General features: G+C 38.7%; 2 protein-coding genes and 1 non-coding gene across 6 annotated transcripts; 1 reads left to right on the forward strand and 2 right to left on the reverse strand.

Annotated features, from left to right (window-relative positions):
• Positions 1-1,630, reverse strand: LOC103833856 (5-amino-6-(5-phospho-D-ribitylamino)uracil phosphatase, chloroplastic). Of its 3 annotated transcripts, none has more exons than XM_033278944.1 (2): positions 1,414-1,630; positions 1-1,381 (listed from the first exon to the last, which is right to left on the reverse strand). In XM_033278944.1, the coding sequence occupies exon 2, from the start codon at positions 1,227-1,229 to the stop codon at positions 150-152; it is 1,080 nt and encodes a 359-aa protein (XP_033134835.1). In that variant the 5' UTR covers positions 1,230-1,381; positions 1,414-1,630; the 3' UTR covers positions 1-149. The 3 variants fall into 3 exon arrangements, with proteins under 3 accessions (XP_033134835.1, XP_033134836.1, XP_033134837.1); XM_033278945.1 differs by having other exon boundaries at positions 1-1,376; positions 1,409-1,619; XM_033278946.1 differs by having other exon boundaries at positions 1-1,277; positions 1,382-1,570.
• Positions 1,631-5,778: 4,148 nt separating this feature from the next.
• On the reverse strand, positions 5,779-12,852 carry LOC103833946 (cystine lyase CORI3). 2 transcript variants are annotated; one of them, XM_033278936.1, is made up of 9 exons: positions 12,643-12,852; positions 12,344-12,431; positions 11,923-12,251; positions 7,249-7,259; positions 6,939-7,157; positions 6,729-6,788; positions 6,461-6,616; positions 6,275-6,368; positions 5,779-6,163 (listed from the first exon to the last, which is right to left on the reverse strand). In XM_033278936.1, the coding sequence occupies exons 1-9, from the start codon at positions 12,803-12,805 to the stop codon at positions 6,012-6,014; spliced, it is 1,272 nt and encodes a 423-aa protein (XP_033134827.1). In that variant the 5' UTR covers positions 12,806-12,852; the 3' UTR covers positions 5,779-6,011. The 2 variants fall into 2 exon arrangements, with proteins under 2 accessions (XP_033134827.1, XP_018509544.2); XM_018654028.2 differs by having other exon boundaries at positions 12,344-12,439; positions 12,651-12,850.
• A 1,273-nt stretch (positions 12,853-14,125) lies between these two features.
• Positions 14,126-14,289, forward strand: LOC117128686. Its single transcript, XR_004452080.1, has one exon. It is a non-coding gene; the product is annotated as a U1 spliceosomal RNA (small nuclear RNA).
• The last annotated feature ends 162 nt before the right edge of the window (positions 14,290-14,451 follow it).

The following is a 14,451-nucleotide window of genomic DNA, read 5'->3' on the forward strand; positions in this document are numbered from 1 at the left end:
TGAAATATACGTATGAGTTGCATTTATATATTTTTTCCATTTAACCTGTTCCAATTATACACAGAAACTATAACATTTTGTGAATACGAATTACATGAGGAAGAATCCAAATCCATAAAACTGTACAACATTACAGAAGACCACTCCCATCAGAAGAAATCATCAACCGCTACATTAGATGAAGGCAGCTCACGCTCATCTTCCTTCTCCATCTCCAACTCTGGTTCGAACTCCGTCAGTTCAACAGCCGCAAGCTTCTTCAAATCAATAACAGATAGCTCATCCAACCTCCTCACCACCAGATCAGCCGCTCCAAGCTCATACATCGGATGCTTACTAGCCACAGCCACACACTTCATCTTCCCGTCATGAGCCGCCTCTATCGTCTGGTTCGAGTTTCCAAACACGATGCACCGTTCGGGTATGAAATCAAGAAGCTGCGCTGCGTAGACAAACATCTCAGGATCCGGTTTACCTCTGTGAACATCTTCAGACGCAACTATGACACTGAAGAACTTCTTGATCCCTATGGAACCAACGGCATTCTCCAGCGTCTCGCGAGGACGGGTGGAGACCAAAGCCATGGGGATCTTGTTATTCATCAAGACATTCACAAACTCCTGTGACCCGTCTCTGAGTCTATACACTCCTCCATGCAAAGCCTTGAAGATCTCTTCTTTCCGCGAAGCCATCCTCCTAACTTGCGCAGGGTCCCTCGACCAACACAGAACCTCGGAGATAGCTTGCTCGTTCTTCATCCCTTCGATGCGTCTGAGGATAAAAGCCGGAGGAGGAGACTTACCTTCCTCCTGAGCTAACGTAAGCCAAGACTGGGTCTCAAGGTCAGGACTGTCTTCAATCAAAACCCCTTCCCACTCAAAGATGGCACCCAACCAACCGCAGCCCATACGCTCCTGCCGTAGCAGAGGGTTATGCAAGGAAGGCTTGTCGGCTTTGTTCTCAGGAGGCCACAAACCGGGTTTATCAACCGAGCCGGAGTCGAGATAGTTCCAAGTCCTCGGTAGCTTCCTCCCGTCTTTCTTCTTAAAGGCAGGCATCTCCTTCGTCAGCTCCATAGCGAGAGCCCTGATTGGCTTCTTTACCACGCTCTGCATCTTATCAAAGACAACCCTGAATCGAACCGTGTTCTGGGATCTCTGCATCTTATCAAAGACAGAGATCCTCGCGATCGAAGGCCGATGACCCACCAAAGACACAGCATCCGCCATCGTTACAGAATCAAGAAGAAACCCCTAAATTCAAATCTCTCTACCGATTATCAAACCCAGAATCAAGAACCAAACAGCTTTCACACCGGTACAATTCCAAAAGCCTAATCGATCACCTACCCTCAGAATCCATTAGAAAGATCGAAACTTACGAGTATAGAGACACTCCAGCGGAGAAGCTTACAAGACCCAGATGACGAAACTTGAAGATCGATCAATGTACACGAGAAAGAAAGAGGGAATTTTGGATTGAAACCTGAGAATGGAAACTTCAAACGCGAAGAAGGTTAATTTGTGATTCTCTTTATGTTTTCTTGATTATTTTATTTTATTATGTGTGTGATTGTAATAATTCGAAGAGAAGCCATTGATCCAGATATTTCTGGTTTCGTTTATCTCACGGTGGATAAACACCCACGTGTCAGATGCTGGAGGTGTCTACGGAAAAGATTATTCGACGACGAAATACCGCTACCGCTGCAAGAGAGGAGATTCCTCCTTTGCCACGTCTCTCTATCTCTAGTCACCTGTCTTTTACAAAACTCGTATCCAGTACTAGAGTTCAGATTATCGCCCCAGGCCCATTTTTGTTGTTAGCCCAGATAATAAGCTAACTAGTCTCTTTTTGATTCATAAAAATAAAGCTCCCTAGTCTAAATTTTATTTCCTACCGTATAAATATTAGGAAAATTAGGTGTTATGCCCGTACATGCGTACATAATCTTCTAACGAATAATTATTAGTTTAAATCAAACCAGTGTGATAAATTATTATTTATCTTTTCAAACAAATTAAATCAAACATCAAATTATTTATATTTGATAAAGATTTTTATTAAAACATTCAAATATTAAAAATATTTAAGAAAATATCTTTATGCATCTTTTACCTGATTAATATTTGATTATAAATTTTTGTATATCTTAATTTAAATATTTTATAATAGAAAATTATTATGTTAAGATAACAACACAATTTATATGAATTGTCTTATTTTTAAAAAAATTATGATATTATTAATATAAAATTTTGAGATAACAACACAATTCATTTTTAATTATATATATATATATATTCATTAAGATAACAACACAACATGTGAATTATCTTCTTTTTTAAAAAATGATATTATTAATATAAATTCGTTTTTAGTTATATAATAAAAAAATCATCAAGGGCAACAATGACATTAACCAGTCTAACTTTAAATGTGAATGCTTGAATGCAAAAAAAATCACTTTGCAAATAATAATATAGATCGCACCTGAGAACTAGCCCCATACATAAAAACTGGAACCGACCTGAAATGAACCGGTTCGGTTGTGCCATATATACCCACATGATTTTACAGTCTTTACCCATGGATATCGTTTCGGTTACGGTTCTAGTTCCTACTTGGAAACGATCAGATTACCCGATTAAACCGAAATACCAACCTTAAAATCTAGCATATAAGGTAAAATAACATTAACCCCACTCGAACCCATACTGAATAGAAAGAGTGAGAAAATGTTACCATCAGGCAACTTTAACTTTAGCGTATTCTCTTACATCATAAATATATATAGTATTTCTATATTAAAATACTTATAAATTGACTCGAACCCTGGTAAGATTGACGAATGGACAAGTGTAACTACTAGACCACTTCGATTAACAATTTATGTTAGACATTTTATATATATATAGATATATTTATTTGATTCACATATTAAACGGGTATTTAGAACCGACACAGAACCAACAATATCTGAATCGAAACCAAACTGAAATCTCATAAGTATCTATTGGGTACAAGAATCATTTATCCGATAAATCCAAAAGCGAATGGATCTTGCCCGAATCCGAACCGAATACCCGAATGTCCAGAGCTACTGATAATATCAATACTATTAAAAGGGAAGGAGTCCTAAAAAGTCTACCTATAAAAGTTGTTTGGACAATTTCATTAGCTAACAATATTTTTGGTCTTACCATAATATTTAACTAATAACAGTGCATAACCAAATATTTCTCTAATCATAATTTATGTATTGATATCGTAGACATTTATTGTTACCTATATATTTGGAAATGTTAGCATCAGTTATGGGGTTAATTTTATATCCACCTATATATTTGGAAAATATATATCTTTTTCAACCCAAATATATATTTTCTCTGGGGTTGATTTTTATTCAATCAATATATTGATATCACTGAACGATATATTTTTGATGAGATTCTAATAATACTAATTGAATCATGTATTGAGTGAGGATGATTAGAATAGGAAACATCAAGTTTATGACTAAGAAGTAAGCTCGACAAAATGTAAGTAGGTCGTGTGTGTTAGATATATTAATAGGTAGATGTATTAATTTAATAAAATGAGTCGTTAAATATTAGTATGCTTAGGTGGTAGTCGAGTTGTTAATATATAGGTGGGTGTGTGTTAACTAGAGTAGAACCTCTATAATAATGTTAGAATTTTGAAATTTTATTAATTTATAGAGATAGTAATTACAAAAATTTTCTTATTTACATTTCTTATTTTAAGATAAGAAATATATATGATTTTAATGTATAGATATTAATTATTATTTTTGAAATTTGAAAGTTATATTAATTTTATTATATTATTTGGTGTATATATTATATATTGCATAGAGCTTAAATGTGGTTTTAGATATAATATTACTAAATTTTATCAAAAATATATGAAGTGTTAAGAGAATATAAAGATACTTACATTGTGAATATAAAACAAATAATATAATAATAGGTTATTAATTATATAAAATATGTATACATATAAATTATTAATTTATAATTTTCATGTGACCATATATTTACATATAATTTTCTAAAAAAAATTATCATCTTATTATTTTATTGATTTGTGTCAAATTTTGAATCAGTCCAAGTTGGAACCGACGAAATTTATTAATTTATAGGGATTATTAATTTATCGAGGTTCTACTGTATAAGGCTGAAGTATTAAAAATTGTTAAAGGTAAAAAAATTTCTGAAAATATGATGGCACAAAAATAATATGTCATTAAATTTTTTTTGATTAACATAATATATTTCTGAAAATATGATGGCACAAAAACGCGGTGCAACAAATTTTGCAAGTAGATTTTTGAGATGATTTCCTTTTAATAGTATAGAAAGATATAACTTGTGATGTATGTCACAACTTTTGTAATTTAATAAATTCATTGTTATCAACTTATTACAGAATTTAAACATGTAACAATATTTTATATACTTTGTTTTATTTTTGTGTATTTTGATAGTTAATATACATATAAATAAATGTGACCAGAATTTTTTATATATATATTTACCCCACTTTATAATTTTTATACTACTAAATATACAAATTTAATTTTAAAATTTGAACACATTCTTCGAATCCATATAAATCAATAGTGTTTATTTAAACCAAATATATAATATATATATATATATAATAATTTTATGTCTGTTGAATCAAACAATAAACTGCGTTTTGAAAACGTCTGGTCCGAATCGCAGTTCTATTTCAATGTTTATGTGAATCCACATTATCTTATAAAAATTCATTTAAAATAATAATAATTTAATTTCAAATTTAAGTTAGCGCTTTTTAAGCGCGGATCAAAATCTAATTATGAAAGTTAAATCAGTACCATAGATAATCGTGAATATTTATTTTTTGGTATTAAACAATGTATCATGTAGCAAATAACATATCAGCTACCAAATTATAATTATGTATCGCTTAACAAATTATGTATCAAACAATTTATCAACTAACAAATAACGTATCAGCTAATAAATAATTTATCAAACAACACAGCTAAAAAATTATGAATCAAACAATGTTTCAATCACAATTTTTTTTTTCACATTTCGTTTATCACTAACCGAACGAGGATATCAACCTAATTATACCTTCTCTCTTGTATATATAATCAATTCTCTCAAGAAAAAAACTACGACACTCAAATCTCCTAGAGACATAAATGTACAGTTTTCTGAAAACATAGACTTCTAACACGTGGCTAGTCTGGACCCACTTCTGTGGGAGCCCGAATACCCATGCATAATTAAAAAAAAGTGTACATTTTTCTCAACAGCCCTAGTGCAATATAATATATGTTTGAATATACATATACATACACCTAACCTTCTCTAGTAATTCCAAATTCACCGGTTCGGTTTGGATTTTCTATGTTAGTGATTACTAAATTTTTTTTTCATCGGCAATTTATTATAATCACATTACCAAAAAAAAAACATTACAAACCTGGAACCCGAACAAGAGAGGTTATAGAGGTTTAGCCCAACACAGAGCACCGTCGACCGGAGAAGGTGTAGAGATGATGACCTTTTTCGTTCTCTCTCGATTTATTTTGTTATTTTTTTCTTGTGCTTTAACTAGGTTAAGGTTTATTGATTAGTCTAACTACTTGAAATATATAGATTTTGAAACTTTATTCGCGCCACACTTGTAAGAGAGATAATGAATCATCTTGTAATATGTCATACACTTTACGGTAATTTCGTACCAATATATTCAAATGAAAATAAACTGAAACTTATTCGTTTACAGAAAGTACAAAGAAATACATACATCGAAAGACATACCCCACGATGTGAAAACATTACATGGTTAATGGTTTACTATTGTACACCATTGATTTATTCTGTCACAAACTCGAAAGGTGTTCTCAATTTATTCATAAAATCAAAACACCCCCATTTATTTATTACTATAGCATATAAAAAGACATAGGCTTACATAAGCACCCTTTAGTTGACACCATTGACAGCTTTGCGTGGAGTTTCACCTGAAATGGAGTGGCGATCACAAAAGCTCTTCAATCTATCAAATGCATCCTCCAAAGTTGGAGTATCCATGTCAATAGAATGCCTCACCCAGTTCTTCAAAGTAAAAGCAATCCCTAAACCAAACCAGCACACAATATATAAGTTGTTTTGTTAAAATTATCAAACAGAAAAAATGATTGTCTCCCTTGGTAGACCGCTAAACGTTGGACATAGATAATGAATACCTGGTAAAAGGACGAGGTTTTCCTCAGTAGCTAATTTTTCACAGAAGTCTTCATCATCTTCAATGTCCACAAAGGATGATAAGTTCAGCTCGGTCTGCGAGTAGAAAAGAAAACATAATTTAAAGAACACAATTATACAGAGAAGGTTAGAATAAGTTCTAAAGATGCATAGTAATGATAGAATACCCAAAAGAAGGTGCACGCTTCAGGTTTCATGTAGCAGGTGAGGGAAGGTATGCTCTTGAGCTTATAATATGCAAACTCGGTTGCAACTTTCAGAAAGCTCTGCCTCCTTTGGAAGAAATCTTTACCAGTTTTCTCCAAGATGGTGGGAATGGCCGCCTACATAATAAAAACCTGACACATTAGCTATATAATTGATAATAACTGGAATAGTCCGTAACATTTTATTTTATATTGTTACAGAAAGTGTCCGAATCAGAAAGTCTCGTACCTGGATAACGGTTGGTGGTTTAGAATTTAGATCAAGGAACTGTTTTATAGCAGCTAAAACCTGTCCATATAAAACAAGATTAGGAAAAAAGTTCATAAGAATGAACGTTGATAACTCTTAATATCAAACATAGTACGTGCATACTGAATATTAATGATACATTTCATTCATATATTTGCTTAAAGAGTGATGGAGAAAAATAGACCGGACATTTTTGGATTTAAAGACACCATCTAGGTCGTGAAGCGCGATCCAGCCAGTTCGCCATCCAGGGACAGACCATCCCTTCGATATGGACCCGAGTGTAACCACCGGTACAATGGACGAGAATTTTCCCATGGGAACGAAGGGATTACTCCCAAACACCGACCAACGAAAAACTTCGTCAGAAACAACCGTTATTCCAAGCTCTCGAGCCAACACAGCGAGCTAAGATTCATTAATATACAAACAGTCAAAGGATTATAACATAAGGCCATGTGAATACTTGGATAACTAATTAGAGTATAGGTGAAAATACCTGCTTGAGATGTATAAGAGAATATACGAAGATAATCTCATTGATATCGAATACTCTGTTTTAGGAACATTCTGTTTATACTTGACTTAGTCTACAAGTCTTGTCTCTGTATATAAACTGACGTCTATTGTCACTGTAATAATAAGATCAATACATTCCTTACATGGTATCAAGAGCCATCCGATAACCCTAATTATTTTTTTCTGTTCTCCAGCCGCCTACGGCTTCATTCTCTTCTTCTTCTTCCTTTCTCTCGATCTGTTCTTTCTCTCTCAACCATGGCCACCAACGCAGAAATAATTGATGAGACACAACCACTGCTCAACCTCAACATGGTCAACATCACAAAACTAACCTCCACAAACTACATGACGTGGAGCATGCAAATCCATGCCCTGCTTGAAGGCTACGACCTCGCTGGACACATCGACGACACGACTCCCGCACCAGACGAAACAATCACCACTCATGGAGAAACGACAGTCAACCCTGACTTTACCAAATGGCGTCGCCAAGATCGTCTAATCTACAGCGGTCTCGTCGGTACTCTCTCTCCACCCATCCAAGCGTTGATCACAAACACCAAATCCGCTCGTGATGTTTGGAAATCACTCAGCGCCACTTACGCAACCCCAAGCCGTGGTCACATTCAACAACTCCGTCTCCAATTGAAGCACTTCACAAAAGGAGACAAAAGCATCGACGAGTACATGAGAGGCCTCACAACTCGATTCGATCAGCTTGGACTACTAGGAAAGCCGCTGGAGCACGAAGACAAGATTGAGTACATAATCGATGGACTTCCTGAGGAGTACAAGTCGGTTACAGATCAAATCGAGGGACGAGACACAACTCCGTCAATTGTCGAGATACATGAGAAGCTGATCAACAAAGAAGCCAAACTCCTTGCCGTCGCTACTCCACCGTCGAACTCTATTCCGATGACTGCGAATATTGCCTCTGCTCGTCCCAAGCAACACCAGTCGCAGAACTACAGAGGAAACAACCCCAACTGGAACGTAAACTCCAAGCCCAACACTTACCCCTCGCAGAAACAAGACGCTCGCCCTACCAAAGGCTATCAAGGCAAATGTCAGCTCTGCGGAGTGTTTGGTCACAGCGCCAGACGCTGCACTCAGATGTCTCAGCACTATACAAACGTTGGAACCTCTCCTTTTCGCCCCTGGCAACCACGAGCTAACATGGCGGTTGCAGCTCAACATCCTACCAATGCCTGGCTCATGGACTCAGGCGCCACTCACCACCTCACCAGCGACCTCCAGAACTTGGCTCTACACCAACCCTATCTCGGTGATGATTCAGTTCTTATAGGCGACGGGTCCGGTCTGTCTATCACTCATACCGGTTCCATTTCTCTGCCTTCTTCTACACGCAACTTGCGTTTAAATGATGTTCTTTGTGTTCCAAACATTAAAAAGAATCTCATATCTGTTTATCGTCTATGTAATGCTAACAAGGTTTCGGTTGAATTTTTCTCTGCTTCTTTTCAGGTGAAGGATCTCAGCTCGGGAATCCCGTTAATCCAAGGCAAGACCAAGGATGAGCTGTACGAGTGGCCAGCCAAACCTTCTACCCTTCACTCCTTTTTCGTCTCTTCCAAACCACAAATAACGCCTTCGGATTGGCACTTTCGTCTTGGCCATCCCTCGGCATCTATACTTAAGTCTATTATTTCCAAATTTTCTTTACCCTGTTCGCAGTCTGTAACCCAAAACTCTTTATGTTCAGATTGTGCTATCAATAAAACTCACAAATTGCCTTTTCACCAAACAACCATCTCTTCTTCCCGACCACTCCAATATATATTCACTGATCTATGGAGCTCCCCTGTTGTCTCCATTGATAATTACAAGTATTATCTTGTACTTGTAGACCACTACAGCCGCTATACTTGGATGTATCCTCTGAAACTCAAGTCTCAAGTCAAAGAAGTATTCAAGATCTTCAAAGCTCTGGTCGAAAACCACTTCTCTCTCAAGATTGGAACCTTATTTTCTGATAACGGTGGCGAGTTTCTGGCGCTTCGTCAACTACTTGCAGACGCTGGTATCTCTCACCTAACCTCCCCACCACATACACCGGAGCATAACGGCATATCTGAGAGAAAACATCGACATGTGGTTGAGACAGGCCTCACCCTACTCACTCATGCTTCAATGCCGAAGTCTTACTGGACTTACGCATTTGCTGTCGCAACCTACCTGATCAATCGCCAACCCACTGCAGTCCTCGACATGGATTCACCCTTTCACAAGCTCTTTGGGACTCAACCTAACTACAGCAAGCTCAGAGTCTTTGGCTCTCTTTGTTTCCCCTGGTTGAGACCCTACACTGCTCACAAGCTCGAAGACAGATCCACACCGTGTGTCTTCATCGGCTACTCCCCAACCCAGAGTGCATACCTCTGCCTACAACCACACACTGGTCGCATTTACGTATCGAGACATGTTCGTTTCGACGAAAGAATGTTCCCTTTCAAAACCATGACTTCGCCTCAACCAAAACCTCAAGAAAATATCTCTCCACCCACAAACACATCACCCCCTGTCACATCCATACCATTACCCAAACCTATCCCAACGACCAACCCTCCAAACCCTACACCACCACTCGTGCAGCAAACGGGAATCTCGAACTCAGCTCCTTCCCTGCCAGAACAGGTAAATTCTTCTTCGACTTTGCATAGTCTTACTAACGATAACAGTGCTAGTGCAGAGCAGTCCGCGGGCTCACAATCCTCTGTTCCGGCGTCTCCAAATGTAGCTTCAGATTCTTCTTCCACGCCTGAGCAACACCAAGCATCACCAACACCACCACCAGCTACAAGCTCACCTACGCATGAGCCTGCTCAGCCCCCAAATACACATCCTATGGTCACAAGAAGGAAGAATCAAATCACCAAGCCAAACTCCAAGTACAACTACTCTGCTGCTCTATCATCTGGTGTCCCCGCTGAACCAAACACGCTCAGTCAAGCCCTTAAAGACAAGCGTTGGCGAGGCTCCATGTCAACTGAGATAGACGCGTTTGTACGCAACGGTACCTATGACTTAGTCCCGCGGAAACCAGAGTACAATGTAGTGGGATGCAGATGGTTGTACAAGAACAAGTTCAACTCCGATGGTACTCCTCGCTGCTGCAAATCTCGTCTCGTTGCAAAAGGATACAATCAAGAGTATGGTCGCGACTACACGGAAACGTTCAGTCCCGTCATCAAAGCCACTACACTTCGTCTTGTGCTCGACATTGCTGTCAGTTACTCATGGCCCATACAGCAACTCGACGTCAACAACGCATTCTAGCAAGGAACACTCACCGAGGAGGTTTACATGGATCAACCACCCGGCTTCGTGGACACAGACCGGCCAGACTTCGTTTGCAAACTGAATAAAGCGGTTTATGGCCTTAAGCAAGCTCCACGAGCGTGGTATAATGAACTTAGCAACTTCCTCATCAGTCTTGGCTTCATCAACTCACTGGCTGATACATCTCTATTCATTCTTCGCCGCGGCTCGCAGATCATCTATCTTCTCATTTACGTCGACGACATCTTGATCACTGGTAACACTACTGCTGGCATATCTCGCGTTCTTGCTCTACTTGCCGAAAGGTTTTCAGTCAAAGACGCGGAAGACTTGAATTATTTTCTCGGTATTGAGGCTCACCGTACACCGCAGGGTCTGCATCTCTCGCAACGGAAATATGTGCTTGATCTTCTCCACAAGTACGATATGTCCAACGCAAAACCAGTAACCACTCCCATGGCGTCCTCACCAAAGTTACACTTACGTTCTGGTACAGCCCTCACTGACCCGACAAAATACAGACGCTTGATCGGGAGTCTCCAATATCTCCAATTCACTCGCCTAGACATCGCATATGCGGTCAACAAGTTATCTCAGTTCATGCATATGCCCACCGAAGACCACTGGCAAGCTGCGAAGAGAATCCTACGGTACCTTGCTGGAACACCAACACATGGCATATTCTTCTCCGCGTCAAACAAACTGGTCCTCCATGCTTACTCGGATGCGGACTGGGCAGGAGACTCAGATGACTACGTCTCCACCAACTCCTATATTGTTTATCTCGGTCGTCATCCCATCTCTTGGACATCCAAGAAGCAAAACGGAGTGGCCCGGTCGTCTACTGAAGCAGAATATCGGGCAGTAGCTAATGCTGCATCGGAACTCAGTTGGATCTGCAACCTCTTGTCTGAACTTGGCATCACTCTTCTATCACCACCGGTTGTCTACTGTGATAATGTTGGCGCGACCTTTCTCTGTGCGAATCCACTTTTTCACTCCCGCATGAAGCATATCGCCATCGACTATCATTTTGTGCGAAATCAAGTTCAGAAGGGAGCTCTCCGGGTTTCTCATGTCAATACACGCGATCAACTAGCAGACGCTCTAACAAAGCCGCTAACTCGAGCTCGATTCATGGAACTTCGAAGCAAGATTGGAGTACAACTTCCTACTCCATCTTGAGGGGGTATATAAGAGAATATACGAAGATAATCTCATTGATATCGAATACTCTGTTTTAGGAACATTCTGTTTATACTTGACTTAGTCTACAAATCTTGTCTCTGTATATAAACTGACGTCTATTGTCACTGTAATAATAAGATCAATACATTCCTTACAAGATGAGCTTCAGAGTAGGTGTTCCCGTTGGGATTGTGCGGGTTTATTATAAATATTGCGAATGTGTTCTCATCCGCTGCCGCTCGGACGCTGTCAAGGTCAATCTCATAGTTCTTTTCGCGAAGAAATTCGTAATTGCGGACCTCAAGGTGCTTGAAGATGGAACGGATTAAGTTACTTGGGTAGCCTGGCTTGGGAAGCAAGATGTTGGCATTTGGTTTAGCCAATGTATCAACGGCAAGCTCGATGGCTTGTTTGCATCCAACGGTCATAAACACGTCATCAGGTGACAGTTGCTTCGGAAGATCTCTGTTTAGGTAATCTGCTACTGCCCTGAGAAAAGCAAAAACTATGGGTCACTTTTTGTCAAAGAGGTCTAAAATTAATAAACTATGCTACTATAATTCTATGTATGTATATATCACCTTTTGGCCGCCGGAAGGCCAATACTGGGAGCATAGGCGTTTCCAGTGCCGAATAGGACGGCTTTAACAACAGCCCTTTCAGCGGTGTGGCTAGTCCAGTGCCGGCTTTAAGGGTGTGCGGACAGTGCATTTGCACCGGGTCCCGTCCTATTAATTATTTTTTTCTTTGCATTTTAGGGCCCAAATTTTCTGAAAATTTGTAAAATAGGGCCCAAAATTTTACAAACATAATTAACACACCACATTTTGTTTATGTTTATATATTGCACAGGGCCCAAACACCTTTTGAGCCGGGCCTGGGCTAGTCTCGGCAGTTTCACCTCGTGGAGGCAAAATGGCCTTTCCTTGAGGATCGCACAGAGCAAATAGTTTAGAGGTGTAAGTGCTTAGTGAGGCTTCTGAGGCGGCCTTGCCCTCATCGCTGCCACTGAACTGCCAGTCAACGCTTTCGTTGTTCGCCATCTTTTTTTTTCCTTTTATTTCCTTACGTAGTTTTTTCTGTTTTTGGATGATTACTCTCGTTACTACTAGTGAGATTATATAGTACAAGTTTTTACACTTTTTCTTATCAAAGTTTATACTTCGCGTGGTTAAATAAGAAAAGAAAGGAACTAAATGCATCTCCAGTCCCCTACATGTTAGAACGTTTCCTCTAATCACGGTAAGTACAAAATGTAAAACTAACTGTCAATGGAAAATAGGTAATTTTTTTTTGGATCAAATAGGTAATTTATATAAAATATTTTATCAGACAGAAAAATCACGTGCTATTTGGATTTTCAATTATACAAGGTGATATTATATAATATAGTACCAAACTTATTTTCGGTTTTCTTTCTATCCGTAGTTCTTACCATCGGTAACGGCCGTGTGTCACCATCAACACATAAACGCAAGACTTGCGAACAATTCTAATGATTTGAGACGTGATTTACAAGAAACAACGGAATCTTCTTTTTTTACATCGTGTTTTTAGCTTTCGTCTATACACTGGAAATCGTGAGGATAAGTTGGAATAACCTATCGCCATACTAAATTTCTTTTGTATATCATACATATTCTTTTCTAAAATAACGTCTTCACTTTTAACTATGTAAATCAGATCACGTAATGTAACACCTTAAAATATGACAAAATCATTGAAATAACACTTAAAGATGTAGAATAAATTACCGGGGCTTGTGGCCCGGTGGTAATTATCTTGAAGCTCAATAAGGTGAAGTCATCTGGGTTCGAGTCCCGACCATTAGAGAACTAAATTTTTAGTATTGCCATGAACAGTGGACTGACACAAAATAGGCGAGTGATTTTTTTGTTTTGTTAAAGCGGTACAACCGGTGCTGGGTCGGAGCGACAGCTAGCAATACCATACTTGAATCGACATGAGTATGACCAAAGCACAGGCCCGGTGGTAATTAACTTGAAGATCAATAAGGTGAAGCCACTTGGGTTCGAGTCCCAGCCACTAGATAATTAAATTTTCGGTATTGCAAGGGACAGGATACTGACACAAAATAGATGAGTGCTTTCTGTTTTGTTAAAGTGGCACGTCGGAGCGACAACTAGCAATACCATACTTGAATCGATTTAAGTATGACCAACACACAGGCCCGGTCCAGGGCATAGGCAAGAGTTAACTTAGTTAACTTTCCAACGACATTGACCATGATAAGTCGAGGACAAGAGTTAGAAAATATTCATATATGCAGGGGCCAGATATGAGTCATTTGGGAGGTTTTGTTCGGCTTAGTATATTAGAAGATAATGGTCGAACATTGAAAGATACTTACCTGGATGAGGTCGACTCTTGATCAATAAGATGAGTGGCCTTAGCTAGTAACTTCCATTGCACAATAAGGAAGGGTGCTTAGCTTAAGATTTTCCCAAGTGGAAGAGACCGCGTCTTATTTTGCGGTAATGGGGCTTTGCGTCCGTGCGGCTCCTCCCACTCCCAACAGTTAAATTTTTTAATGTTAAGTCATTGTGTCTTTCCAAAGAAAAATCTGTTGAATTGGTTAAATTTAAGAGTAATTTGCAACTATACACAAATTATATTTTGTTTCTCAGTGTTCTTGCTTTTTAGAGGGTTCTTGTCTTGAAATATCAAA

The sequence above is a fragment of the Brassica rapa genome, chromosome A09 (assembly GCF_000309985.2).
Source record: "Brassica rapa cultivar Chiifu-401-42 chromosome A09, CAAS_Brap_v3.01, whole genome shotgun sequence".
Lineage (NCBI taxonomy): Eukaryota > Viridiplantae > Streptophyta > Magnoliopsida > Brassicales > Brassicaceae > Brassica > Brassica rapa.

Coding starts and splice junctions, on each gene's coding strand:
- LOC103833856 (XM_033278944.1), bottom strand. CDS start 1,229: ATGGCGGATGCTGTGTCTTTGGTGGGTCATCGGCCTTCGATCGCGAGG.
- LOC103833946 (XM_033278936.1), bottom strand. CDS start 12,805: ATGGCGAACAACGAAAGCGTTGACTGGCAGTTCAGTGGCAGCGATGAG. Junction 12,432..12,642: donor TGAAACTGCCGAGACTAGCC/CAGGCCCGGCTC, acceptor ACTGGACTAGCC/ACACCGCTGAAAGGGCTGTT. Junction 6,617..6,728: donor AACCACCAACCGTTATCCAG/GTACGAGACTTT, acceptor TTTATTATGTAG/GCGGCCATTCCCACCATCTT.